At 33.6% G+C, this 26251-nt stretch overlaps 3 protein-coding genes and 1 long non-coding RNA gene across 5 annotated transcripts; all 4 read right to left on the reverse strand.

The window, feature by feature from the left end:
• Positions 1-1540: 1540 nt before the first annotated feature.
• LOC110610561 lies at positions 1541-2139 on the reverse strand. The gene is made up of 2 exons (XR_002487235.2): positions 2035-2139; positions 1541-1753 (listed from the first exon to the last, which is right to left on the reverse strand). It is a non-coding gene; the product is annotated as an uncharacterized LOC110610561 (long non-coding RNA).
• A 1585-nt stretch (positions 2140-3724) lies between these two features.
• Positions 3725-4525, reverse strand: LOC122723182. The gene has a single exon (XM_043954562.1). It carries the CDS (start codon positions 4461-4463, stop codon positions 3954-3956), a length of 510 nt encoding a protein of 169 aa, XP_043810497.1. The 5' UTR covers positions 4464-4525; the 3' UTR covers positions 3725-3953.
• A 1363-nt stretch (positions 4526-5888) lies between these two features.
• Positions 5889-7766, reverse strand: LOC110610471. Its single transcript, XM_021750405.2, has 2 exons — positions 7140-7766; positions 5889-6250 (listed from the first exon to the last, which is right to left on the reverse strand). Exons 1-2 carry the CDS (start codon positions 7632-7634, stop codon positions 6206-6208), a joined length of 540 nt encoding a protein of 179 aa, XP_021606097.1. The 5' UTR covers positions 7635-7766; the 3' UTR covers positions 5889-6205.
• Positions 7767-10291: 2525 nt separating this feature from the next.
• On the reverse strand, positions 10292-14002 carry LOC110612278. Of its 2 annotated transcripts, none has more exons than XM_021753018.2 (4): positions 13552-14002; positions 13390-13464; positions 10824-10996; positions 10292-10698 (listed from the first exon to the last, which is right to left on the reverse strand). In XM_021753018.2, exons 1-4 carry the CDS (start codon positions 13859-13861, stop codon positions 10504-10506), a joined length of 753 nt encoding a protein of 250 aa, XP_021608710.1. In that variant the 5' UTR covers positions 13862-14002; the 3' UTR covers positions 10292-10503. The 2 variants fall into 2 exon arrangements, with proteins under 2 accessions (XP_021608710.1, XP_021608709.1); XM_021753017.2 differs by having other exon boundaries at positions 10824-10999.
• Positions 14003-26251: the final 12249 nt, after the last annotated feature.

Raw genomic sequence — 26251 nt, forward strand, 5'->3', positions numbered from 1 at the left:
GTTTAATCTTTTTAATATAATAAACTAATTTTTTTTATAAATTATTGAATTTATTTATTTTTATTTGTCACTATACATTTTCGTTTACAAAATTGACTTAGACATTAGGTTTTAATTTCCCTATCAACTTGAATTTGATATTTGATTTGCATAACACTTTTAAGTATTATAAGAAAAATCATCAAGGGATCATTTATTTTTGGGAGAAAGTTTGAGAAGGGTATAACTGGTAGTAAATAGAAACAACTGCTTCAAACTTAAATATTTAATTTATTTTTTTTAAAACGAAACCTGATAAGTGGAAATGAATCCTTTCAATTTATAAAAAAAAGAATTTAATTTTTTTAAAAAAAATTAGATAAAACGGTGTAACTATTTTAGAATTGTAGTAAGTAGAAATTTCCGCCTATAGTATGAAGGGTATTTATATTTTATTTAATAAATAAATAAATAACTTTTTTTTTTTTTTGAACTTGTTCATTGGCATTAAAATCCCATAAGGCAAAATTATAACATAGATACTCATCATGAGCAAAGAAAAAAAAGGCTCAACAAACCTAAGTCCACAAAGAAATTAGCCGGCCCAACCAGAAGCACAAGAAGCCCATCTAGCCATAGTCTTCAACACCCTCTAAACCGCATAGACGACTTTGGACGGCAGGTGATGAAGAGATGGCAAAGCTCAAAGACCATATATACCCAAGTTCTGGCTTCCTTCTAGGGCAACTTGATTGATATGGTCATTATATCAATCTATAAATACTCGTATTGATTGATATAATAAGTTTTTAATTACTTTACTCGAATGGTCGATTCTTATGACCGAATATTAGTGAACTTTTCTTAATATACCTTTCTTGCAACTTAGATAAGGTTGAACCGCATGCTTAATTGATTATCTTGACTTATGTGATCCATGGAAGGTTTAGGAGCCGTTTGTGTTTGCTCATCTATGCTTCAACTGGAGTTTTTAAAATTTTTCGATGACATTAACAGCCTCTTTCACCGACTTGATTCCATGTAACAGCAATGCTAGCTGACTCCTTCCTAGCAAGCTAGGGTTTCTTTCACCGACTTGATTCCATGTAACAGCAATGCTAGCTGACTCCTTCCTAGCAAGCTAGGGTTTCTTAATGGACTATGGCTATTGTAATTGATGGACTTTAAGCGTAGAGTCTTGGGCTATTTTTATACTGTAGCTTGTTAGTGTTCTTGTGGGCCTAAAAAAATAAAATTTATTATTTTCACTATATTAATTATAGTATAAAAATTCATGTGAAACTGACATATATTAGGATAAAATTTAAGTAATAATTACTTTTATTAACCAACTAATCTATACTATAATTGGACGATAATAATTTTTAAAATATATATGTTGATAATAACTTTATTAAATAACAAATATTAATGAATAAAATCAAAAAATTTGTATACCACTATTATACTTATAATAATAAAATTGACTAAAATAAAAAAAAATTTCTAACAAACTTTAATCAAATATAAAATACTTTTATAATAAATTATTATAATAATAGAAAATCAAATTTATTATATTATATATAAAAATGAATTAAAATGTGTATGTTGCCTGAATGGTACAATGAAATGTGGTAGATATTATGCAAACAAGCACATTCATGAACAAAAACACTGAATGGTACAATGAAAAACACACATGAATTTGTTTATGTTGCCTGAGATTATGGATCAGCATGAGATCTTCAGGGCGAATAAATTTGATCATGACCTGCATAAAATCATGAGATCAAGAATTTCCATCACTCCTCCAAAAGCTGCATAGAATATTACAAGAAAAATCATATCTCCAGCTACTGACCTGCATGGTTATATGTATTTTTCTTGGTAATTTATGTTTGTGCAAATTCTCATACTAGTGATATGCAATACTTGGTAATTATGTCATTTATTTACTTAGTACAATTTTTAATATGCAAAATTGCTATAGTGGGCCAAAAATGGACAAAGAGAAAACACTTTGAAAAGGATAAAAGTCCAAATTTGCCAAACCCCATTTCAGGTATCTGTCTTCAGTTGCTTGCAGACAGTGGTTGAAAGAGTAGTCCTTGATTATAATTGCAACCCACAGCATATTTAGATGCCCTTAATCATCCTGAAAAAAGAAAAAAAAAAACTTAAGAAGAATGCATAGAAACTAGAAGTTCCATAGTAGCTCATTCTTACGTATGAACGTCAGGCCATTTCCTATCTACTAGTCCGTAAGCCAATATAATAGTGGGAGAATTATATTGCGAATTTACATGGAAGGTGCCATGATTCATGCTATAATTAGTTTAGGTGCCAACTAATTGAAATTGCCTGCAGAATCTAATGCTGGCCCTATATTGAATGAGCCCAAAAATGGGCCCCTAGGTGTGTGTTGAAAGTAGGACTCTATGTGTGTCCAGGCTTCTTTAAAGGACAACCTGCATACTAAAATCCTCTGTTTGTACACAATTCATCATCAAAGGTTCTTAAGGACCTTCTCCTTCAAGTTGCTATTGAACACTCTTTCACAAGTACACAAATGTATTTGCAAGAGCTCTATGGCTCATCCACAAATAGCCACTAACGTGACATGACATGAATGTCACCTCTATGACAATGTTAGTAAGCAAGAAGGAAAAACTACCGCATATACAGCTGTGCGATAATTTAACTTCAAGTTTCATCCAAGAAAATTTTCTTCAGAAGACAATGACCCTACTGTAAAGTTCTCCAGGAGGACAAAATGACCATTTTAGGGAAGTTCCCAATCAGTGTAACTCAAGAAATAAAGTGCATATGAATTTAGGGAAGCATGGAAAGAGAAAGGGAGGAGAAATGGAGGATAAGAAAAAAAATTGAGGGAAAAGGATGACCTGAGGCCTGACCTCCCACATGCAAATGGGGATTAGTTTAAGTGTACATTTAATTTCAACATGGAAACACACTTGAATTAAAGGAATCTCACTCTATATGAGGAATATTAGTTTCAACATACTTATTTTGGATATTCACCTACAATAGGTGCCCAGTAAATAAGATGTGAACACCTCACTCTATAAGCCAGATCATTCTTTGAAGAATTATCTTGTACTCAAATCAATCAAGAGATCTGCAGGAAAGTCTACTTTGTCATACTGCTATGTCTAAACCACTGAGATTCAGCTCAATGTACATCAAGGAATTGTAGCTTTCAGAAGCAACACCAATTGAAGAAAAGGAAAAAGAGAAAGTCTCGTAGCAAACAAGTCCGATCGCTCATTAGCATGTGTTTGCAAATAAACAACTAAGAATTCCATAATTAACTTTCCTGGATGCTCAAGTTTCATGATTCATTACAACTGCAACGTATACAGTATTTAAAAAATACTTCTGTTTTCTCAGCTCAAACTAGGTATGCTCTTTTGGCATACCAGAACAGATTGCTTATGTGTCCTATCAAACCTTCCTCAAATCATATCCCCCTACAAAATATCATCAGCTTGCCTAACAATCTTAATGAGCCAACTGACTGAAGATTTTAACTCCTCTTTTACTGAAAAATGCAAATGCTCATTACATGTGAAAACAAGAACACATTCTTTATGGCATATCTTATCAATTAGTTCCTGGAATCAAATCACATTATCAAGTAGCAACAAGAAAACTTCAGTCCTAATAGATTATGGGGCAAACAATCTTTTTCCAAAACTAGCTGAATATAGACAAAATGACAAACACGGAAGCAATCTCACTATTTATTTATTTAAATGATGGCCAATGTATCTTCTAAGTAATATGAAACCTTAGAAAACAAAAATCCTCTACAAACAAACCAAATTTCAGTCTACTATCAACGTAAACTCCACAATCGATAATTGTACTTATATCTTGAAAGAGAAATAGCAAAGCACAAAAACCCAGAAATTCTAACAAGCCAAAACAGCTAAAAGGGCAATATTACCTCACATGGATTCCAGGTTAGTCCTTAGACTAGCCTTGCTCTTACAAGCAGGTATATCCTCAAACTGCTTAGCAGGCAACTTCTGAGACAAAGACCCAACAAAGAACTCAATCATACCATCGTCATAATCAGCCTCAATTCCACTAACTGATAACCAAATGAACAGCTTTTTTGCCTGAATCCCAGACACATCATGCACAGCGCCATAACTCAACTTCCCTTTCATTTCTTTATCATAATATACAAGCTGATCAAAGTGAACATAACATGGGGTTGTTAGTTGGATTGAGAAAGACCCAGATGGAGAGAGTGTGTAAGATTTAACATTGTCCGGAAGTAGGCCACGGGGCAGGCCGTACAAAGGCAGAAGGTCATGCACATCTGTGACTGTAACGGATTGAAGAACAGATGAGTTAGGGAGAGAAAAAGAGAGATGGGCTTTTGATAAGAAGAGAAGAGAAAGGAGATAGAGGGAGATTTTTGTGGAGATTGGGATCTGATGGAATGCCATCGTTGACGGATACAGATCGTTTGGTAGCGAGAGAACTTAGGAGAGGAAGATGATAAATTAAGAAGATAGTAAGGGCAAAACGGGAAGAGTAAGTTATTTGATTGTTTAGTAAAAAATTTGTCTTTTTTTTGGGATTATGTTATAATTAATGAATATGTGTTTTTATTTTATTTTTAATTAGGGCAGCATTTAAGTCTTCCTTGACAAGTTTTGTGGGATAATAAAATTTCATTTTTTATTATTTCTATATTTATTTTTAATATTTTAAATTAAAAAATAATATTATATTAAATTAAAATTTAGGGATCGAAACTCTCAAATCATTTAAATTTATTCAAATAAATTAAATTTATTTAACTTTTAAGTAAAAAATATGAATTTAATTAGATTTATTTTTATTTTATATAGTAATGGAAACAATTATATATGCAGCTCCGCAATAATTACCACCTATTAATTATTAGCCATTAATAAAGCAATATGAAATAATTAAATCAAACCAAGGTCTCATTAAATAACTTTAATTATTAGTTTTAATTCTCAAGTTAAATAAAAGGCTATTTGGATATGAAATCCCAATCATTTTCACTTATTAAGAGTACGAGCAATTATAATTAAACTCAAAATCTTTAACAACAAAATGTAAATTTAAATTCACTTCAAAATTAAATCAAACACAATAAATCAAAAATTAAAATTTTAATATTCATAAAATTCAAATTAAATTAATTTTAATTAAAAATCAAATCAATCTAATTTAATTTAATTTAATTTAATAAGTTTAAATTTTTAATAAATTTTTTATTTTTTATTTTTTATTTTTTACACTTTATTTTTAATATTTTAAAATTTAATTAAAATATTTTAATTTTAATATAATCTAAACTCCCTATATTATTTTTAATAATATACTATTATCACAAATCAATTCGGTTTTTTTAATTTTTCCCGATCAAAATCAAATCGAACTGAAATATCCAAAATTTTTGAAATTAAAAATCAAACCAAACCGAACCGAAATGAATAAAAAATCAATCGAATTTTTAAATTAATTCAATTCAATCAATTTTTTTGGTTTGAACCGAATACACCAATAGTTAAACTATTATATGAACTCATCTAGTCATTCACAATAAATTGTTTTTTTTTTTCAATACTAAATTTATCTAGTCGTGAAATTTATACTGGTTACCATTCCATGATATGAAATAACCAATTCACACTATAATTTTTCCAAATATAGATTATCAAATTACAAAACACAAACAAATTTGCCACTCCCTAAGTTCCTAGTTCCTTAGCCTAGTTTATTAAAAACAAATAATGCCTCTTGAGATTCAATTATCACCCTTGGATGCCTGATCATTTGATTTCAAACATTCTAAACACATGTTGCATATATCATTAATTTTTCTTCAACTGATAGAAAGAACAACAGCCTGTCCATTTAACAATATCAGGCCAATGATATGAAACCACAAGCTGAAGTAGTTGGTAAGTACAATTGTTCAACACACAGTTCATACACATACCATAACTACCACATCTAGTGCATACATGTAACTCCTCTCCTGCTCATTGATATGATTAAGCTCAACAAGAGGGAAAATTCTCATATCTAGATTATACATACATGACTCTGACAGACTCTTAGTTTGCGAGTCCGAATATGACAATCACTGCAATATCAAAGTTTCTCAGCTACTTTACATTTACAATGCAGCAGAAACACTTGGTTGCCCCTACTCAGTAATTAACATTTGAATATCATCTGCCGAAGTTGGAAGCTGCAAATTGCAAAAAAGGGGGCAATGTATTGAGATAATTGAAGAAATTAAAGTGGAACTGATCAAATATCAACTCTTGGTACGCAATCTCATGCAAAAAAATCGTATTTTGGCACAACTATTATTGGAATACTGCCTGTTATAGAGATATAACAATCTAGAATAGGGAATGTGGAGATACTCAAAACTGATCATTTGCGAGAAGAAAGAAACTTCAACAATTCATAGATTCACAGGAAATGGATAAGCTTTGCCAATGTTAGAGAGTTTTTTTTGTCGAATAGAGACTTTGTTATAGTCTTGCACATTGAGGTGTCAAACCAGAACGAGATGGGACATTGCAAAGCACACAAGACTGTCAACAGCTAAAAATGTGTAAAACCAAGCAGCCATCTATTTCACCAGAAAAACAACATTTTGCCTTTAGCTCTCCACCAAATCAAATCCAAGCCAACCCAACCCGTGTAAGCTTCTCATCTAAACATGTCCAATCCAATCATGTTAGGCAAGGAGACATTGTCATTAGAGACTAAAAACTCTAGCATATAAATATTTACATATAAACAGCTGTTATTCTATTCCAGTAAAGCAGGATCATTTCAAGAGACACAATAAAAAAGGTCCTTTTATTAAGGCTTTGGTATGATTCCTAATTCGCATACCAGGATACAAAATACCAATTACATGGAGAAACAGAAAAAGAGAACACAAATCCAAAATATTTCTAGGGATTATTAAAATTATCCTAATTCCACAGAAAGAATTCATAATAGAAGGAACTATTATCCAATAATCAATACCGTAATAGAAATTAGACAAGTATCATTCAAATTATTAATCTAAATTGCTAAAGAAATTAGTTAAAATAAAAATCACAATAAATCAATACCTCGAGAATTCGATTCCAGGATCCCCTACAGGTCCCAGAGACCTTATCACGGCAAGAATGGACGGTCTTAAACTGATCAACATCAAGTTTCTTATTGATTATACCCACATGGAAGTAAATAGAATCGGAGGGAGGCAAATCAACCTTGATCTCATCAACATTAAGCCACAACAAGAATCTTTGAACTTGAATCCCTTTCAAATCCGTGATAGACCCATAACTTAGCTTGCCAGAAATTCGCTTATCGTAATAGACCAAGTACTCAAACTTAATATAGCAGGGTTTCTCCAGAAGAACAATGAAGTCGCCGTCCTCCGAGAGAGTGTAGTTTGTTACTGAATTGGGTAATAATCCGCTGGGGAGGCCATACTTGGGCAAGATTTCAAAGACTGAAATCGGGTCCTGTATGCAAAAGGTGGGTGTAAAGAAAGAGAGGATGAGAAAGAGGAAGAGAAGAGAGACACCCAGATGGGGAATTGGAGTTGGAGAAGCCATGGAAATTGAATTGAAATTGGTGGGTTTTAGATAGAGAAAGCGTGAGGGTTTAGAGAGAGAGAGAAAGAGATGGGTGCTGGTTTTTAATATGGCTCTCGACGGGAAAATGTTGTTACAGGGCGGTGGGTGTACAACGAGGTTTAATTTTTACTCGGGAGGAGGTTGGTTTAGGTTTAACAAATCCGAGTTTAATTGATATGTTATTAAATAAATATAATAATAATAATATTTTTATTATAATAATTACTTTATATAAATAATTATTAAAATAAATTTCTTTAAATTTTGGATTCAAAATATTTTTTAAAAATAATTTAAAATTTCAAATAATAATATTCAATTTTATATAATAAAAAACACTTAAAATTTCAATTTAATAATAATTAATAAAAATAAATAATAATATATTAAAATTTGATAACAAATGTGTTTTTTTATTTTATAAAAGATAATAAAGTGGAAATATATAATAATTTATTTTAATTAATTAAAATATACTATTATTTTTCTAAATTGCATTGTAAAAAGTTAGCTTTTTATAAATAATCAGTTAATTGTCAAAAAATATTTTATGAACGTTCCATCTATAGATATTTGTAAAACAACACAAGCCAATCTGATAGCCTAATGGTTCAATTGATGGGAATGATTTCTTGTGGTCCGGTTGTTTTGAAAGATTTGATTTTCAATTAAATCGATTTGATTCAAAATTTTGATTATTTATTTTTTTTCAATTTTATACGTAATAAATTATAGATAAATAAATTGATTGATTTCTTTATAAAAGACACATTTTTAAGAAATATAAATTTTATACTTTTTAATTACTTTAACAAATTTTTATTTTTATTTGAAATTTAATAGGATTAAGAACATCAAAAGTATATAAATACTAAAATTATTTTTTTCAATTTATGCAAATTTTAAATAATAAATTATAATTATAAATAACTTAAAAAATTGAAAATATTTTTAGTAATCCTTTATATTTATTATGGATATAAGTACTACAATGAGAGTTATAAAAGAAAAGTTGTCAAAAGAAGAGAGAATACAGTTTATTCTTTAAATTTGAATGATTTGAAATCATAAAATTAAATTAATTGTTGTTTACTCAATTAAATATAGGTCATATTAAATTTCAAAGAAAAAAACCCATTAATACAATATTTGATATAAAAGTTGAAATATATAAGAAAAAAAAAAAAAATTCAAATAGAGGATTCTCCATGAAATACAATTATTATGAAAAGCAAAACATCTACACCTACTAAATCTATTACAATACAACAAATTAACATGCAACTATTTATTAAAACGAGAGCAGAAAAAAAGATTTATGTCTGATTGATCATATGCAGAAGGATAGAAGAGTGAAGTTGCGATCAAACTTGCTTTTCCACTTTCCACGTCTACTTGAGTTTTCATACTATCAACTTAGATCTCAATCTTTAAAGACACGATTACAAGAAGAACCAATAAAAGAATCAAACCTGTGAGAGAGGAAAGGAGATTGTGTGGCAATAGATTATTAAAGAATAAGAAAGAGAAAAATAAGAAGAAAAAAAATAAGTAAAAGAAGTGAAAGAGCCTGTTAAAGAAGGAGAAGGAGAGGAACGATATAAAAAATGAGGACTTATGGTCAACAGTACAGATTAAAAAGAGTTGGGGGCTTAGAGTTTTAAGTAATAAATATTTATACAAATATAAAACTACTTTATTTTAAAAAAGTCAATTTAATTCGATTAATTTAATTTTTTTATTGAATTAATTAAATTAGCTGAAAAGCTAAAATTTTTAAAATTAAAATTAAAATCAAATTGATCAATTAAAAAATTAAAACAAATAAAAAAATCGATTGATTTGATTTTTCAATTTTAAACGCTCACACCTAATTAAATAGAATTTCCCCGTGAATTAGAAGCTAACATTCATTTTGATCTTGTTTTATTTAATTTTTTTTTTAAAATGTTTTTAGTTGTTTTAACAATAAATGTATTTATAATTATTTTTTTATGTGAAAAATATTAGTTATTTATTTGCAATCACTTATTAACACATTTATTTTAATTAAATTCATAATTATTTAAAATTTAATTGTTTACAAAATTAAAATAGTTAATTTTCATAATTTAAATACCTTTTTACAAAAATTAACAAAAAATTACTTTTAATATTTTATTTTATCTCATTCCAAATAGGTTGGGAGAGTATTTCTTACATGTTTTTATTTAGTTCATCAAAGTTTGGAGGGATGAAGCTCTACATGGTGAGTTTTAATTAATTAATTAATTACATCATTATCCTACCCTGTAAATCATGTCAACTATATAAAAAAATATAATTTAAAACTTTTAATAATTTTATTCTTTAAATTTTAATGATTTTAAACTATAAAGTAAAATTAATTATTGCTTTGCTCAATTAAATAAAATTTCTCGGTGATTTAATTATGATTATGAAAATAATTAATCGTAGTAATTTAATTAATACTATAATGATAAATACTTATTTTTAATAATTCGAGAGAGCTAAATAATAATTAATAAGTTGTTTTTATTAGAAAATGGTTTCCCTGAAAAACAATTTTCGACTAACATGAACACATTTAGCCTCTTGGAGAAGATGAAATTGTGCATAAAGCAAAGAAATTCATATCAAGAAAGTGATGCATTGTCTACTATTCAGCCATCAGGTAAGTTTAAGCTGAAGAAAACTTAAGCAGCTGAATCTGATCAGATGAGAACTAATGGTTCCCAGTAAGAAAAAGGGCAGAAGTTTACAACCCATTTCGTTGATTCCTATGTACAAGTGAAAGTTAGGATACATACAAAAGGTGATATCAGACAAGAAGGTTTTGAAGAATGCTTCAGACTGAAGGGCCAGATCTAAGCACTCTCTCCAATTTCTCAGCCTTGATGTAGTCTTTTTCTGTTAGAGGGCCTGCAGGAAAAGCTGTGATTTCCACAACTAGGTGTGGGGTTGGGAGTTCATCAAACAGAGCCCTTACATTGTTGCAGCACACACTTTCGCCATGAGCGCTCTCTCTCCTAATTTGACAACCCTATGGACAGTAAAAGTAATCCCATGAATGTCACCTACATGTGTTGTATTTTTGTATGTGCTATTGTGCTTGGACAAGGGAATCAGAATTGTAGAAAATTTTTTCTCTCTCTGAGGTTGCATTACCTTGTGGGAAGTGGCATCAGTAAAATGATCATCATCGGACAGTAATGATGTAATTGCTTTGAGAAGGCGTCTTCCTTCAGATTTGGAAGGGACCCTGTAGTTCCTTCTAAGTGTTCCCTTTGTTGTAGGATGCCATTTGCTCACCAATTTCCTTTTTTCAGCTGCTTCCTTTTCTGCTGAAAGTAAAAATACTTGAATTATTATCATATCATGCACTTCAAAACAAGATAAGATAGATCTTAATGAATTCTGCAGACAACCAAAAAATCCATTAGAAATGATCAAGTTCTCAAATCCATTGATCAGCCTAACAAATTATATCTACATCCTTGAAGAACAGCAGAAGTGATGGTGCCACAAGGTATCTCAGTTGTTAAGTTCTTTTTGCACAAATAATCCTGAGGACAGAGGGGAAGGCAAGCTAGATAAAGCTAAGTAGCAGGTTCTAAGAAAGAAAAGGGAAAAATAATGCAGCCTCAATTGCTTGGAGAATGCGTTGTTACAAAAGAATGAATACTAAAGCTTTCTGAGACCAATAATGGAGGACTCTTGTTTGGTTGATAGGACTAGCACAGTGCAACTGCAAGGCATGTTATAGCCTTACAGTTATGTCTCTTCTAAAAGCTGGGAAAATAGAAAGCAGCAAAGACAAAGCTTATAAGATGGCCTGCATATGAACTTTTTATCACTCCATAAAGGAAACATAGAATTCTCTCCCAGTCCTTGATAGCTTTAAGCAACAGAAACAATATTGAGAAGATTCTAAGTTGCTTCTTAAATGCTTTTTTATGAGAACCATCAGAACTTTTAAGTGTTGAATGCTTGAGATGCATACCTATGACAGAGAACATATAAATTTCTCTTTTAATCCATAGTAGCTTGAAGCAGTAGAAATGTCATTAAGATCTAGTAATATTATTTTTAGGAACATCAGAATCCCAAAACTCACACGAACCTACTGTTCCTTTGAGCAACATAAGAGTTTTGCCTATCCTGGTCTCAACTCTAACCTATCCTGTTTTAAATTATTCTTTTCAAGTTCACTTGGAAGCAAAAGAGCAACATGCTACAGAAGGACACATAAATCTGGTCCATCCAGTACAAAAAAGCAGCTTTGTACATGGCACTGAAAACTTTATAGGATACACAAAAGATGCCCCTTTTAGATAGCACAAACTATCAGTTAAATAATCTATTATATCTTCCAAAATAAAATACTCTTCCTCAAAAAGATTCAAACTGAATACTAGTAAACATATACATTTTAATTATATATATATATATATATAAAATTAAAACAAAACTTCGTGTTGTTGGGGTTATACGTCCAGTAGGCTGAATAAAATGATGCCAATTTCCCATTGAATCTGAAACATAGGTTCACAATAAATTCAAGCCAACAAATGCCATGTTAGAATGCTTTAAGTTTTAAATTCAACTGAATTTTATTCCTTCAGCGTCAGCACCACTACAACCCTCCTTAGCAGATCCACAATTGACTGAAGGCCTGGATTATGTAAAACCTACTCTTGAAAGATATCCCTAAAAGGTTAAAATGGTTCTAGTTACACAAGTAGGAACACTTTTTAAAGACCATGAGACTAGGAGATAAAAAAAAAACAAATCTACTGTTGAAACTTTATCCAAATACTAAAGAAAAGAGTTATTATTAAAGAAAGCTTAAACTTTTATCTAATTTGCAACCGAAGCCTGAAATTTGAAAAATTATCAATAAGACAAAATGCTTTAGTTATTTCTTTCAGATATAGTCAAGCCACTTAAACCATATTTAGTTAATTAGTTACATGTCCAGTCAGTTACTAATAAGGCTACTATAGAAGCATATGTCCACAGAAGGTAAAATTTCTAATATTAGGCTACTAAATAGTATATACATTAGAATGTGTGCTTCATTATTTAATCCGTGTATATTTTAATTTTGCAGGTAACTACTGCATTTGTGTAATTTCGCCACAATTTCAAGGAAGAAGAATAGGCATTAATTGACCAATTTCAAAGTTTTAAGACTACAAATGCGTGTAATAGACTATACAATTTAATGAAAAAAGAGTAACACACTTGTTTTTCAGGACAATAATGAATTGACATCATCTTGCACAAAATCACCTCTTTCTTCAACATGGTCAACAAATATTATGTGTTAGTCTATATAATTCCTAATTGAATGAGACCAAACATTTTCATTGAAATTTTTAGCCACCAGTACCAGGAATGAGATAAAACATTTTCACAGTTTAATTTTAAACTTAACCCTATATCATAATTTGTAGTTGAATAGTTTCATATGCTTAAGAGATTGAACAAATTTAGCCAAAAAAGGGAAAAAATTACAAAGAAAAAGTTGAAGAAACTAATAAAAAAAGCTACTATATCCAATAAGAATGAAATGGAAACAAGATTCCAGATCCTACCAATATCTTTAAAATCAGTACTAATATCCCCTTAAGAATCTATCACTGAGAACTTCTTAAACACAATTCCATCTAAAAAAAGGCGAAGATTAATTGGCTTTGTAATGGAAATGCAAGAAACAAAACCCACAAACCCGGTTTCCCTTGTATGTTCTCAAGCCACTTAGAGAAACCCAAATCACCAGATTCAGCACCAGCACCATCCAAACCTAACACAGAAAGAAACATGTAAGAAAAAGTCTACCCAAGAAAAAAGTGGAAGCAAAAACAAGGATAAGACCTTATCACAAAAATACCAGAGACAAGTGGGTTAGCTTTGGATCCAGCTAAACCAGCCTTCAAGAGTGCGTAGAATATGCAGAGCCTTCCAGCCCACAAAACGGGAGCCTCAAGCAAAGAAGCATTTGTTGTGAGCCTTCTAGATGCAGTGGTATAAGATCTTCTGCTTAGATAAAGCAATTTTTTCAGGGCTTTTGATGGGTGATGAACATCAGAACTGGGAAACCGTGATTTGGGCAGAAAACCAGTATCAGTGTTCTTCAAATTAGCTTGAATAGTGGATTGAAAGGGCGTTGTGTAAGTGGATTGTACAAGAGAGGGCAGCATTTCTTGTTATTGGCTTTCACTGAGAATGGAAGATATCTCTATAGAATGGAGCTAGAGCGAATAAGGCAGTGATGATCAGATGGCGATGACGGTGTGACGTCTGTACGATGCCCAGGTCAAGGTCACCCGTATCCATTGATCCGGATAAAACGATGTCGTTCTTAATGATTTTATTGTACAGATAAATCAAAGCTGGGACCATTTTCATAATCCAGATATTTGGTAAGGACACACTTTTTTTTTAAGGGTTTTTTTTTTTTTTTTGAAATGGTTTTATAACTTGATTTGACAAGATAATGATTTTTGTTTTAAGTTTGATTGATTTCAAAATAAATAAATAAATAAATATTCTTTTTATTCCCATGGTAGATGCCTCTTTTGTAATGTTGAGAGGAAGGTTCCAAATACCTTTTTTTAGTATAGTGTTGGGATGTCTTATTACCATCTTTCCTCCGTTTTGGGGAATTCCGTTTATTACCTTTGGATGGAGTTAGTGTCCACTCTACATTCTAATCAAGAAAATCAAAACAAGAAAAACCTCAATCATTTTTTTTTACATAAATTAAAATATCAATCTCAATAGATTATCTTTAGCTTGAGCCACTTCTAAGAATGATAAAAATTAAATTCGAAGGAGCCATTGATTTTAAAAATGGTGATGGGACAATAGTAGTAATTGCTCAAAATGATAAGCTTGTCAGTAAAAGAGTTTATATGGAATTTCAAATCCCTTAATTTTAGAAGAATTAGCCTGTAAAAATGTAATAAACTTAGCAAAACAGTGAAGTTTCAAAGAGGTTGTTAATAGAAGGAGATTCACGATTGATTATTTAAATTTTGCAAGAGAAATCATCTTCTCTTTTCATCAAGAGTCATATTTAATCTGTAATTTACCTTTTATTTTTTTTAATAACATTGAGTTTCTCCATATTAATAAAATGAAAAATACGATAACTCGCATTTTAGCGTACAGATATCTATTAAAAAATTTATTTCTTTATAATTCTTTGACATAGTGGAACATTGCTAATGCGTTGGAAATTAAATTTTAAAAGGAGCTAAGGAGCTGTGTATGTATGGCATACCAAAGATAGACCTTGGGCTATTAACGTGAGCCTGCCTTGTATCTGCCATCTTCGAGCATATGCCTAGAAATGCAATAGCAGCATGAGTATGTAGGCTTCCTTTCTAAAAGCTTGATCCTATATTTGCAAATTGGAGATTGAAACTAAGACCATAAAAATTGGGACTATAATCTTCTAGAATAGAAAAGTGGCAACTTTGAAGATCCATTAGAGAGATGAGCTAGAAGTGTTGCTCTGAGTAATGATTTATGTTGGTTTGGTTTTTTTTATTACTAGTATTTTTTTGTGCAGTTTATATATTGGTTTAACTAATTCAAATTCACGTCGGATCGGATAGATTTATTAAAGGAGCAAAATGCTTCCTCTCAAATTTTAAAGATACTCTGTATTTAAAATTTGAATCCGAGATCTCTAATTAAGAGAGAATGGATTCGCGCAATCTTATTTCACCTATTAAATAAATTAAACCTGAATTAATGAACTGAAAAATCAAATTGAGAAATCAATTGAAAATTCAATTTAAATTTATTCAATTATTTTATTTTTAATTTTTATTAGTCCGAAATTTCACATTGCAAGATTGGTCATCTCATCAATGGTGAGCCCTTTTGGCCATGACTTTGCAATCTTGTTCTACAATTTGTTTTTATCATCATTGTTGTTTCATATAATTTTTGGATTATACTTTTATGTCGGGAAGAAAATCTTTTACAAAATGGTAATTTTATTTGATAGCCGTTTTTATAACGAAAATTAAATTTTCAAAAGTTCCACTAATTTTCAATTCAATAAATTAATAGATTGAAAAAATTTTAATATTTTACAACTTTTTAATTTTATTTTATTTTACTCTCTTTATAAAAATTGAAAACCAAGAATAATTTGTCCGATTAAGAAACTAATATTTTTGGCAGGCATCTTCCAAAGAATGCAATTTTCTTGGCAACCATTCATTTTTACCTACTAATTCATAAGTTCATATTTATGAAAGTGATGGACGATAATCTGTTAAGGAAATTCCATAAAAGAATTTATATAACCTTTGTTTTAATTTAATTATTTGTAACATGACCCATATTCTTAAACAAATAAAGAAGTAATTCATGAGTATACTACAACCATCAATCTCCATTACTTTGGAAATGGTTAATGGTTTCTTGTATTTTACTTTTGGTCCAAATTAATGCTTAGGATAAGAAAAATTAATTAACAATTAAATGTGAAAGATAAAGAAAAATAAATGCTAACTAATAAAATTTAAATTTAAATGTAAAATTCACATAATCTACACCTACGCTTACTCTTTCTTTTCGTGCAGGAATTATACTATGCAATATTTTAGAAATTTAAGACGAGGAATTAAATTGAGATGGGAAGGTGACGGATTAAATTGAGAATAAATTTAATAAGAAATTAAATTATTAGTTTTTAAAATTTTTTTAATTAAACTAACGGAAGGTACTGTACACAAATATCACTTTATTGAATCAAAAGACAAAAAGAAAAGATAGATTTTAAATATATTTTTATTAATTAAAATGTTAAAATTATAATCTTTTCAAATTTTAAAAATAAATTAATTAACCTTTTTAAATAAATAAACCCTTTAAATTTTAGAGAAAATCAAATAAGTCATTGCCTTTAATTTATTAGGAATGAATGAATTCTCAATTTGATGTTTTTTTAGCAACTCTATAAGAAACTTTGTGACCGAAATAATTTTCAATACATTTTTTTTTGTGTGAACAAAGGAGAGCTTTCAAGCTCAAGTCACGATGGCTTTAGGTACAGAGGCACCTACCAAATCTTTTTGAAGCTAAAATTTTTCATTTTCAAGAGGATCTTTCAATATCTGCAGACTTTAATAGGAGGATGAGGCGCTTCTTGCCAATTTATATGCACAAAAATTAGCTTCTCTCAGCACATGATGGATCTCGAGGTTCTAGCTCAGGTATATCAACCTGTGGATGGTGTTGACAATGTTTAGTAGGTTTGAAAGGCATCGTTCCTTTTGGCAACGATATCAACCGCCTCTTGAGAGTCACACTCAATCAATAAATTGGTGATTTTCAGATTAAAAGTAAACTTGATGCCTTCCAGGATAGCTCCCAGCTCCGCATCCAAAATAGATGTATGCCCAAAGGTTATTGTAAAACTTGTTATCCATTCTCCTTTTTCGTCCCGGATGAGGCTGCCAACATGAGCTATGTTCGTACTGTGCTTCCATCCATATTTAACTTGTAATATCTAGCCATTGGCTTGATCCACTTAATATCAGTTATCTTCAAAATCTATAATCCTTCTTGTAATGAGATCTTAGAATAAAATCTGAAACTTCTTTCACTTTGCATAAGATCTAGGACACAGTTGAGGACATGTCCTTCCAAAGATCATGGAACAGTTGGTTGTTTTGCCTTTCTAGATAACCCAAACTGGTAAGACAAAAATAACTTTCAATTAGAACCATAGTTGTTAAACTGAACTTAAGAAGACTTCTAAGAAGACATTCTCTTGAGTTAATCTTAGTAGAAAAGAATTTAACCTCAATGCCAAGGAACTCTAGCAGTCTCCAGATTGCCTTAGCTGTCGCACAATCACGCAGTGCATGCAATATAGTCTCACTCTCCACTTGGCAGACCTCACACAAGCTGGTGCCATACAGGTGCTGTCTCACACGCTCTTCCTTTGTAAGGATGCTTCCATGGATAGTCAGCCAAAGAAAGGTTCTGACTCGTTGAGGTCCGGGCCATTTCTAGATAGTGCTCCAGCCTTTGTCCTTTGAATATTGATCCAGACCTATCAAACACAAATACACAGATTTAGTACTGAAAGAGATAAAACAAGAGTGCTTCCACAGAAGTTTATCGAGGCCTATATTATCTTTTGGTAGCGTGAAAGATGCTAGAAAGCACAAGGCTGAAGCCAGGAGCATCTCTTGAAGTTTCTACCAGTTTCAAGGTTCATAATTTAGCACATAATGATTGACATTAGTATTTTCATCTGTAAAACTATGATCTGCCTTCCCCTACTCACCCAAAATGGTACTACCCGGGAGCCAATCATGCTTCCAAAATGTAGTTGTGCGACCATCTCCTAGCCCCCAACAGATATTATTCTTGAGAGTTTGCTAAACTGAGCAAACTCGTCTCCAAAGATTCGATGCCTTGCAAGGATTCCTAGGATTCACAGGCTTTAATGTCCATTTTGTACTTACTATAAAGAACAGCGATCCATAGCGCATGATGATCTATGAAAAGACCCCAAGTGACTTTTATTAAGAAAGAGTTATTCATTATTTTTGCACTTCAAAAACCCAGGCCACCAAGCTCTTTTGGCATCGCAATTTGTTTTCAAGGGACAAGGCTGATCTTTCTATCATTCTCGCTGCTATCCCAAATAAAGTGTCTACAAATTTTATCAATATCATTATGCACTGTATTGGGGAGCATCATTGATTGCATAATGTAAGAGGAAATGTTTTCTAGCAGAGATTGCATGACAGTGATCCTTCCTGCAAGGGGGAGTTTAGAGGATATCCAACTATTTAACTTGTTTTTCATTCTGTCAACAGGTGCCTGAAACGTCTGTTTACTGACCCTAAAATGGATAAGAGGCACACCCAAGTATTTATCAAGATCTTCAACCATATTGACACCAAGCAAATTGTTTAGCTTCCTCTTACTGTTGCTTTCCATATTTTTGGAGAACAGGACTTTAGATTTGTTCTTGTTAACCTTTTATCCCGAACTACTGCAGAAAGTATTAACACCTTAAAAAGCGCCTCCACTTGTGATTCCGTTGCCTTTGCAAAAAGAAGAAGATTGTCAGTAAAAAATAGATGAGTTAACAGTGGTCCACCCCGACTCAGAGATGTAGGCTTCCATTCCTTCTTAGCAATAGTTTCATTTATACCATGCGTTAGTCTCTCTATGCAAAGGACAAGGAGATATGGAGAGAGAGGATCACTCCTTAGACTTCTAGATAGCATAAAAGGGGTGAGTTCGCCATTCCATAAAATCTATATGTGAGAAGAAGAGACACAATTTAAGACAACGTTAACAAGATTATAAGGAAAGCCAACATATGTAGTAGTAGGCAAAAATATAAAAAAATACTTTGGGGTTTCTTACGTTTTCACTTCAAGATATGTGGTTTCATTCAGAATATGTGGTTTACTTTTGTATCTAAATAATATCTTATAATATAGTTTCATTTGCAAATAATAACAATTTCTAGACTCTATGCTAGTAGAACTCATATAATAAAGTACTATTTTAACACAAAATTAAACTATATATATTAAAATAAATAATATATCTCGAACTGAAAAATTGATGAAGTCACACAGTACTTTTTTATACTTTTCTCTATCTTAAAGAAATTTCCATTTAATTCTATCGTAAGCCTTCTTGAGGTTTACTTTCATAGTAATAAGAAACTGTTTTTTGCCTATCTTAAATCTCATGGTATGCATGACTTCCTGGGCATGATAACATTATGAGTGATATTCCTACCAAGGACAAAAGCTTGATTGATATTGACCGATAAACTGTGGGAGAAAAGATTTAACTCTATTAGCAATAACCTTATAAGCAACATTACAAAGCAATAGGTCTAAAGTTCGCAATAGAGATAGGATGGGAAATCTTGGGTATGAGTGTGTTTAATGTCCCTCTTAAAGATTCGGTAAGTCGGCATCCTAACATGACCTTGCCAACTTCCTCATAAAGTTGTCTCCATACAAGATTCCACTAAGACTGAAAAAGCCAGCGTGAAAGCCATCTGGACCGGAGCTTTCCACAGCTTCATATCAAAGAGCGCTCGTCGAACTTCACTTGGTGAAACAAGAAGATCATTCCTGTCCATGTCAGAATAATTAATAGAAGGGAACTACCATGGAGAGGAAAAAGACTAGCACTTAAGACATCTAGCGTGTATAGGTTTTGAAAAAACCTACATTTCATTCCCTTAAGCATATCCTGATCCTCCACCCAATTACCGGAGTCATCTTTGAGCATCTCGATTATGTTTCTTTTCCTTCGGCTAATAGTCTTAGCATAAAAGAATGATGTATTCCTGTTATCTAATTGAATCCATTCGGCTCTCGTTTTTAAAACCAGATGAGCTCCTCACCATGAAGGATCAAATTCAACTCCTCTTTCAGGACTTTCTATGTTCTGGTCAACTTGTTAGAAAAATTCACTTTTAAATTCTTTTGCATATTATTGATTCTCTTTAAAAGAGCTTGTTTTTGTTTAAAGATATTTCCAAACACTTCTTTATTCCAAATTTTGAGTTTATTAAGAGAGTGCAAATTATCCACAAGCCCATTATCAACATATCAATAATCCTCGGTAAAGTCCTAAAAAGAGGAATAGGTTAACCAGTCAGCTTGAAAGAGAAAAGGTCTAGTAATTACCTGAGGTGGCAAAATCTCTCCAATACTAGGATCGATCTGTAGTCCGAGTGAATCTTAAGAAAGTAATGAACACAAGCCTCTAGGAACTTTAAGCGCCGGCTCATATTGCAAAGAGCTCTATATATCAAACCTTTCAAAGGTTCTGCCTCTTTACTAGGTAAACTTTGGACCTTTGAAGCCTAGATCACACAAGTTAACATAAAAAATCCACTTAACAAAATCATGGGATATACTTGTTCTGCAATTTGACCCTCCTCTCTTCTCATCACCCCTGCTAAGGCATTAAAATCGCCTACTATAAGCCAAGGATCTTCATTCATGATTTGAGAGCAACAACTTATGCCATAGTGACCTCCTTATAATAGGAATGGGACTGCCATACACGTGAGTGTATTAAATAGTGATATTGAATTAATGACGATTAATTGTTATAGTCAAATCACAATAAATTCGAACATGGTGGCCTGGTGATAAGACCTATGATGTTGGATAGCTTCAATCCAGATTCAATCTCCAAGCCGCATTGAGAAAATTCTCTACTTTGACTATGGAATGTTAATCAATCTGAGTTGGTCAGATCTCGGCAATTCGAAACTCATCTCAGACTTGGTGATAAGTCCCTTTCTATAGGTTGGATTAATTCAGGACAATAACCGTCGATCATAACCTTAAGCCTAGAAGGTAACGGCCATCTCATTCACATATTTTTTTTTTTGCCAAAAATAAATTGCAATAGCCTATATTAAGAATTTATGGTTTATTCTTTTTTACAATTATTGAACGCATAATTGAATAGGCTATAATTTAAATATTTATATAATTAATAAAATCTAAAAACTATACTTTAATAAATAATAACCAACACTCAGTTATTGTTTTTCTATAAATCATATATTTAGTTAATTTAAATACGTTAAAAAAAATTAATAACATACCCACACCCAAGTCAGTACATCTATCTATAGATTCAATCCAAAACCTAAAAGGTTAGCAAAAAAATCCACTAAAGATATCAAAATATAAATTAAAAAAGGTTTACGAGCTTTTTTTTTTTCTTTTTTTTTCACATTACTTTTTTTTTTAATTTTTTTTATATAAATTTATTTTAATATATAAAAATATTATTGATAAATCTGAAATTCGGTGGAATAGAGAAATGATGATACATGGGCAAGAATTTGATTTATGAAGAAATTAATAGATCTAATTGGTTGGTTGAGAAATAAATAGGGGATCAGACTTACTTATTTTACGACTTTAAGAATGTGGAGTGATGATCTATGATCCAGAAAATAGGGTTTTACAAGAGTTCTGTGAACTTAGAAAAAACTTAGTCCTAGAGGAGGATGCCCCTCCCCCTTTTATTCGTTTCTTTTGTCTACTAGTGACATATAACAAACTTCTCGTCATTGGGCCACATGTCTCTGCCATGTTGATACGGACGTACAAAAATATCAGATCTCTGCTCCATGCGTAACGACCATTTAATTCTCCCCTGGTGCGCATGCGGACGGACCCACTAGGCGGACGGGCTGGCCACCTTCCTTCCTCTAGGCTGGGCTGGTAGAGGAGATCAAGACTGAGCTCAGAGGAGATCTGATCATTGGGCTGAAAAGGCTGGGCAGGTCTGATTGAAAAATCTAGGTGGACCCCGGTCTTAAGGCTGAGCGGGCTGGACTTGGTTCATGCGAGAGACTTGAGGGCCTCCAAGTAATGGGCCGTCGTCATAGGCCTGACCCCAGATCGGGATGAAAAAATCCAGCGGTCATCAATTGTCCCTTTACCTTCTCATCAGTTATTGCCTGACTGATGAGGGGGTAAATACCGAGAATCATTATGATCGCGCCGTCTAAGTACAGTCTGCCTCAAAACATCTTTTCACCTCATTACTATTTCAAATTTCGAATTCCCTCTACCTTCTTGAAACTCTTATTCTCCTTTGCTCTCTGTGCGATTTGCTTGCTCCGTCCTTCTGCTTTCTTCACTTTTCTCTGCTCATCTGCTCTAACTGCTTTCCAGGTATGTCTCTTCTCCCACCATGGATAGCTCTAGTCTCCCCGATGTCGTCAACCTAGAGTCTAGCATTACCTTGTCTAACATCAGAAACTTCATTTCCAGGGAATACCTGGATACCTCTCTTTTTCACATCTGGGCCCCTTACCGGAATGAGAGGATCGTTCTTCCCGATCGTCGACCCTCAGAAGGACGTCAGCTTGGTCTTCTTCGCCAAGCAGTGGGAATACGGTTTATCGTTTCCCTTCACTCCTTTCTTTATCGAGATCTTTCGGTATTTCGAGATTACCCCTCGAATGCTAACTCCTAATTCCGTTCTCTTCATGTCTTCTTTTGAATCTGTTTGTCGGAGCTGGGGGTTCACACCCACGGTACGTCTGTTTGTCACCTTCTTCAGGCTAGTCAAGGCAAGCCAAAAGTTTTACTACTTTGCCCCTCGCGGAGGGTTGTCAATTTTTATGGGTTATAAGGACTCTATCAAAGGTTGGGTAGAGGGGTTTATGGTGGTGGAGTTGAAGAAGGAGACTGGGCTGGTTTGGGAGCTCGATCTCCCCTGGGAGGATGTATCTCTGGATTGCAACGACCTGCCCCAGTTGAACCTTACCAATCAGGTTGGGTTCATTCGACTGACTTCTGTAGAAAAGAAGTATGACGTCGAAAAGTGTTTGTATGCGTCCAACCTTCGGGATATCAAGGATGCAGGTGCTTTATTCCATTTGCCTACTTTGTTTTATTTTTGTGATTTTTATTGAGCACTGTTCTGACTTGCCTTGATTTTGGATTTTTGCAGCTTCCAGGGTGAAAATGGACTAGGTCAAGCCTCCAAAGAACTTCACACTGTCCCGAGAGAGCATGAACGCCGCTTTGAACGCCCTCCTGGCTGGGCGGTCGGTGGAAGAAACTGCCCAAAGGGTGGCTGAAGTTATTTCTTCCAGGTCAGCGAGCCAACCTCCTCCTCCTCCTCCGGTCACTTCTCATGCTCCCAGACCGAGCTCTCGAGGCGTCAGGTCTACCAGGCCCTCCAGCCGCAGCAGGTCGAGCTCGGCTCCTCAATCTACTCAAGCCCCTAGGTCCCCACGGACTTCCACTGAGGGAACGAGAAAGGCTCCGAGGGTGGCTCCTAGGCCGGTTGAAGACACCGAGTCGATAAGGGCGAAGCCTGCCTTGCCTTCCGGCGGTGTTTTCGGGGAGAGGCTCGAGGCCTCCATAACTGAGGGAGGGTCTCTAAAGGGGGGACGGAGATTATCCCCGCTGGTGAGAGTATTCAGGGGGCTCCTGTCGAGGTCGCCCCTGTTACCGAGGAGAGGGAGTCCGGACCAGTCAATGAAGTTGTCTCCCAGGGCGCTGTGGAAGGGGCTGGGAGCAAGCATCCTCCCCCCACTAAAGTCCCTGCCCCGGCCCCTGCTTCTAAGAAATCCCGGGCCTCCCGACGCACTGCCCCAGCTCTGCCTCCGCTAGAGAAGAAGAAGACTCCGGTGGTGCCTCTGCTGTCTGCCCTAGATAACAACATTTTAAACGCAGAGGACATCACCCATCAGTCCCCGGCGAGCGTAGTCGCAGAAATAATCCGGGAGCGGATGTTTGGAGGGGTCGCGGAGTGATACGGATTCAATAGGGCAAATTTCTAACAATGGTGTGGAGCAAACTTATGTCATTCAAATGGATCTAAAAGGAGTTCAAAATCATATTCATATGATCCATATATATTTGGGGCGTGCTTCAACTCATATGGGACAGATTTGGTGCAACACTTGCAATCATAGGCTTAGGGAGCCTAATCAAACCTATGGGCTAAAACTACACAAAGGGAAGCCTAAAGTGAAGATCAAGTAAGACTTTTGTGAAGACTTAGCTTTGTTATGATGGGCTTGCTATATTTTTATGATTTAACACTTGTTTTATTTTAGCTTTGTTTGGGCTTGTATTCTGGCCATATTTTATCTTTTAAGTTTTAGAGTGTTGGGCCATGTTTTGGACTTATGTTTTAATACTTATGCGTTATTTTAGTGTGTGATTGGGCTTGGGCCTTAAGTGTTTAAGTCAAACCCAAGAAGAGTGTTTAGGGTTTTATTTGTTTTTCTCCTTACTATATAAGGATAAGAAACAATTGTAAGAGGCAGCTTTTAATCAAACTTTTCAGAATTTCTTTCATGCCTTTGGCGTGTATTGCTTTGAGTGAGAGTGAGGATTTGCTTTCATCAATTGCACCAGGAATCTTGGCTAACTTATCAACTATTCGTTGTGGCGTTTGTCGGATTCTCATCTAAATCCTTCGATCATTGGTGTTTCAGCTTCTCTAAGTTTGGGGTGCCATAGGAGGTGGGTTTATCAAATCTTTGGATTCCATATCTACTTGTGCGTGTGGGTTTGAGGCTTGTGCCATGGGGTTCCGTATCTACTTGTACTTGAGTATTTCTTTAACACAATATTTGCCAGTTCTTTTTGTTCTTTGTTGATTTAAGGTAGGATGAGTAAAGACAAGAATGTGGTGGATCGTACTGATGGAAGTGAATCGAATATGGGTAATGATTATAAGCTCTTTAAGAAGTCAGTCAGTGGTGAGTTACAAAGGCTCAATAAGACTCTTGAGAGGTTGACTGAAACTATGGAGAGTTTGAATGTCTCACAAGCTTCCACTTCTACAAGAATACCTCAAAAAACTCCTAATTGCAATAATGACTGTAATGATTCGGATGTGTTGGTTAATAATGTGTTGCTTGCTGCACATTGTGAGATGCTTGTTGCTAGGCGTGCTCTGAATATGCAGGTTAAGAAAGAAAGCCTAGAACAACGGGAAAACATATTTTACACTAGGTATTTGGTTAATGGAAAAGTGTGTACTCTCATTATTGATGGAGGTAGTTGCACAAATATGGCTAGTGTGTATATGGTGAAGAAATTGGGCTTGGCTTCTATTGAACACCCTAAGCCATACAGATTGCAATGGTTGAATGATTGTGGTGAGGTTAGGGTTACACGCCAGGTGGTTATACCATTTTCTATTGGTAGGTACAAGGATGAGATATTGTGTGATGTGGTACCTATGCAGGCAAGCCATATGTTGTTGGGTAGGCCGTGGCAACATGATAGAAAGGTGCAACATGATGGGTTCAATAACAAGTACTCCTTCACTCATGAAGGACAGAAGGTTATACTCGCTCCTTTATCACCTAAAAAGGTATATGTTGATCAAATAAAGATGCTGGAGAGGGAGAGGGAGGCTTCGGCCTTGGCCACAAAGGGGAGTGAGAGCTTGAATTCTGCGGAAAAGATGAGAGAAAAGGGTGAGTTTGAGGGTAAAGAGGCTGGGAAAGAATCAAGACTAGTTCAAGGAGGGAAGGTGGAGAAAGAAAAGGAGAAAGAAGAGGCTAAAGTTCCAATCTCAACTTCCATAGAGATTGAAATTGAAGAGGAAGTTGTAATGCATGAATCTAATGTAGTTGTTGTTGAGAATTCCATCAATGAACTTATAGAAGAGGTTGTGAATGATGAGGGACATGGGGAGCACGTGATTGATGAGGTGGAGGAGGTGAACGAGACTGTTTTGGAAGTTGTAGAGGAGAATGGGTCACATCCACAAGATCTTTCTATGACTAATATTTTTATGCCTAGTTCATTTGTTCTTGATGTGCAGGTTGTTGATGAAAACATTCATGATGAAAGTTTTATCCTATTTCCACCTATTCAAAAGGAGGTCTTTGAAGACACATGGGTTCCTAAAGCTTCCCTTTTTGACATAAATATCAGCAAGATTCGAGGACGAATCTTTTCTAAAGAAGGAGAGAATGATACGGATTCAATAGGGCAAATTTCTAACAATGGTGTGGAGCAAACTTATGTCATTCAAATGGATCTAAAAGGAGTTTAAAATCA

This window comes from Manihot esculenta, chromosome 3 (assembly GCF_001659605.2).
Source record: "Manihot esculenta cultivar AM560-2 chromosome 3, M.esculenta_v8, whole genome shotgun sequence".
Lineage (NCBI taxonomy): Eukaryota > Viridiplantae > Streptophyta > Magnoliopsida > Malpighiales > Euphorbiaceae > Manihot > Manihot esculenta.

What these genes read in the sequence shown, in the direction of transcription:
- LOC110612278 (XM_021753017.2), bottom strand. Translation starts at nt 13,861, where the DNA reads ATGCTGCCCTCTCTTGTACAATCCACTTACACAACGCCCTTTCAATCC. An exon ending in AGCTAACCCACTTGTCTCTG is followed by an intron (nt 13,465 to 13,551) that starts GTATTTTTGTGA and finishes TTTCTGTGTTAG; the next exon opens with GTTTGGATGGTGCTGGTGCT. An exon ending in CTGATGCCACTTCCCACAAG is followed by an intron (nt 10,699 to 10,823) that starts GTAATGCAACCT and finishes TACTGTCCATAG; the next exon opens with GGTTGTCAAATTAGGAGAGA.
- LOC110610471 (XM_021750405.2), bottom strand. Translation starts at nt 7,634, where the DNA reads ATGGCTTCTCCAACTCCAATTCCCCATCTGGGTGTCTCTCTTCTCTTC. An exon ending in CCTGGAATCGAATTCTCGAG is followed by an intron (nt 6,251 to 7,139) that starts GTATTGATTTAT and finishes TGCAATTTGCAG; the next exon opens with CTTCCAACTTCGGCAGATGA.
- LOC122723182 (XM_043954562.1), bottom strand. Translation starts at nt 4,463, where the DNA reads ATGGCATTCCATCAGATCCCAATCTCCACAAAAATCTCCCTCTATCTC.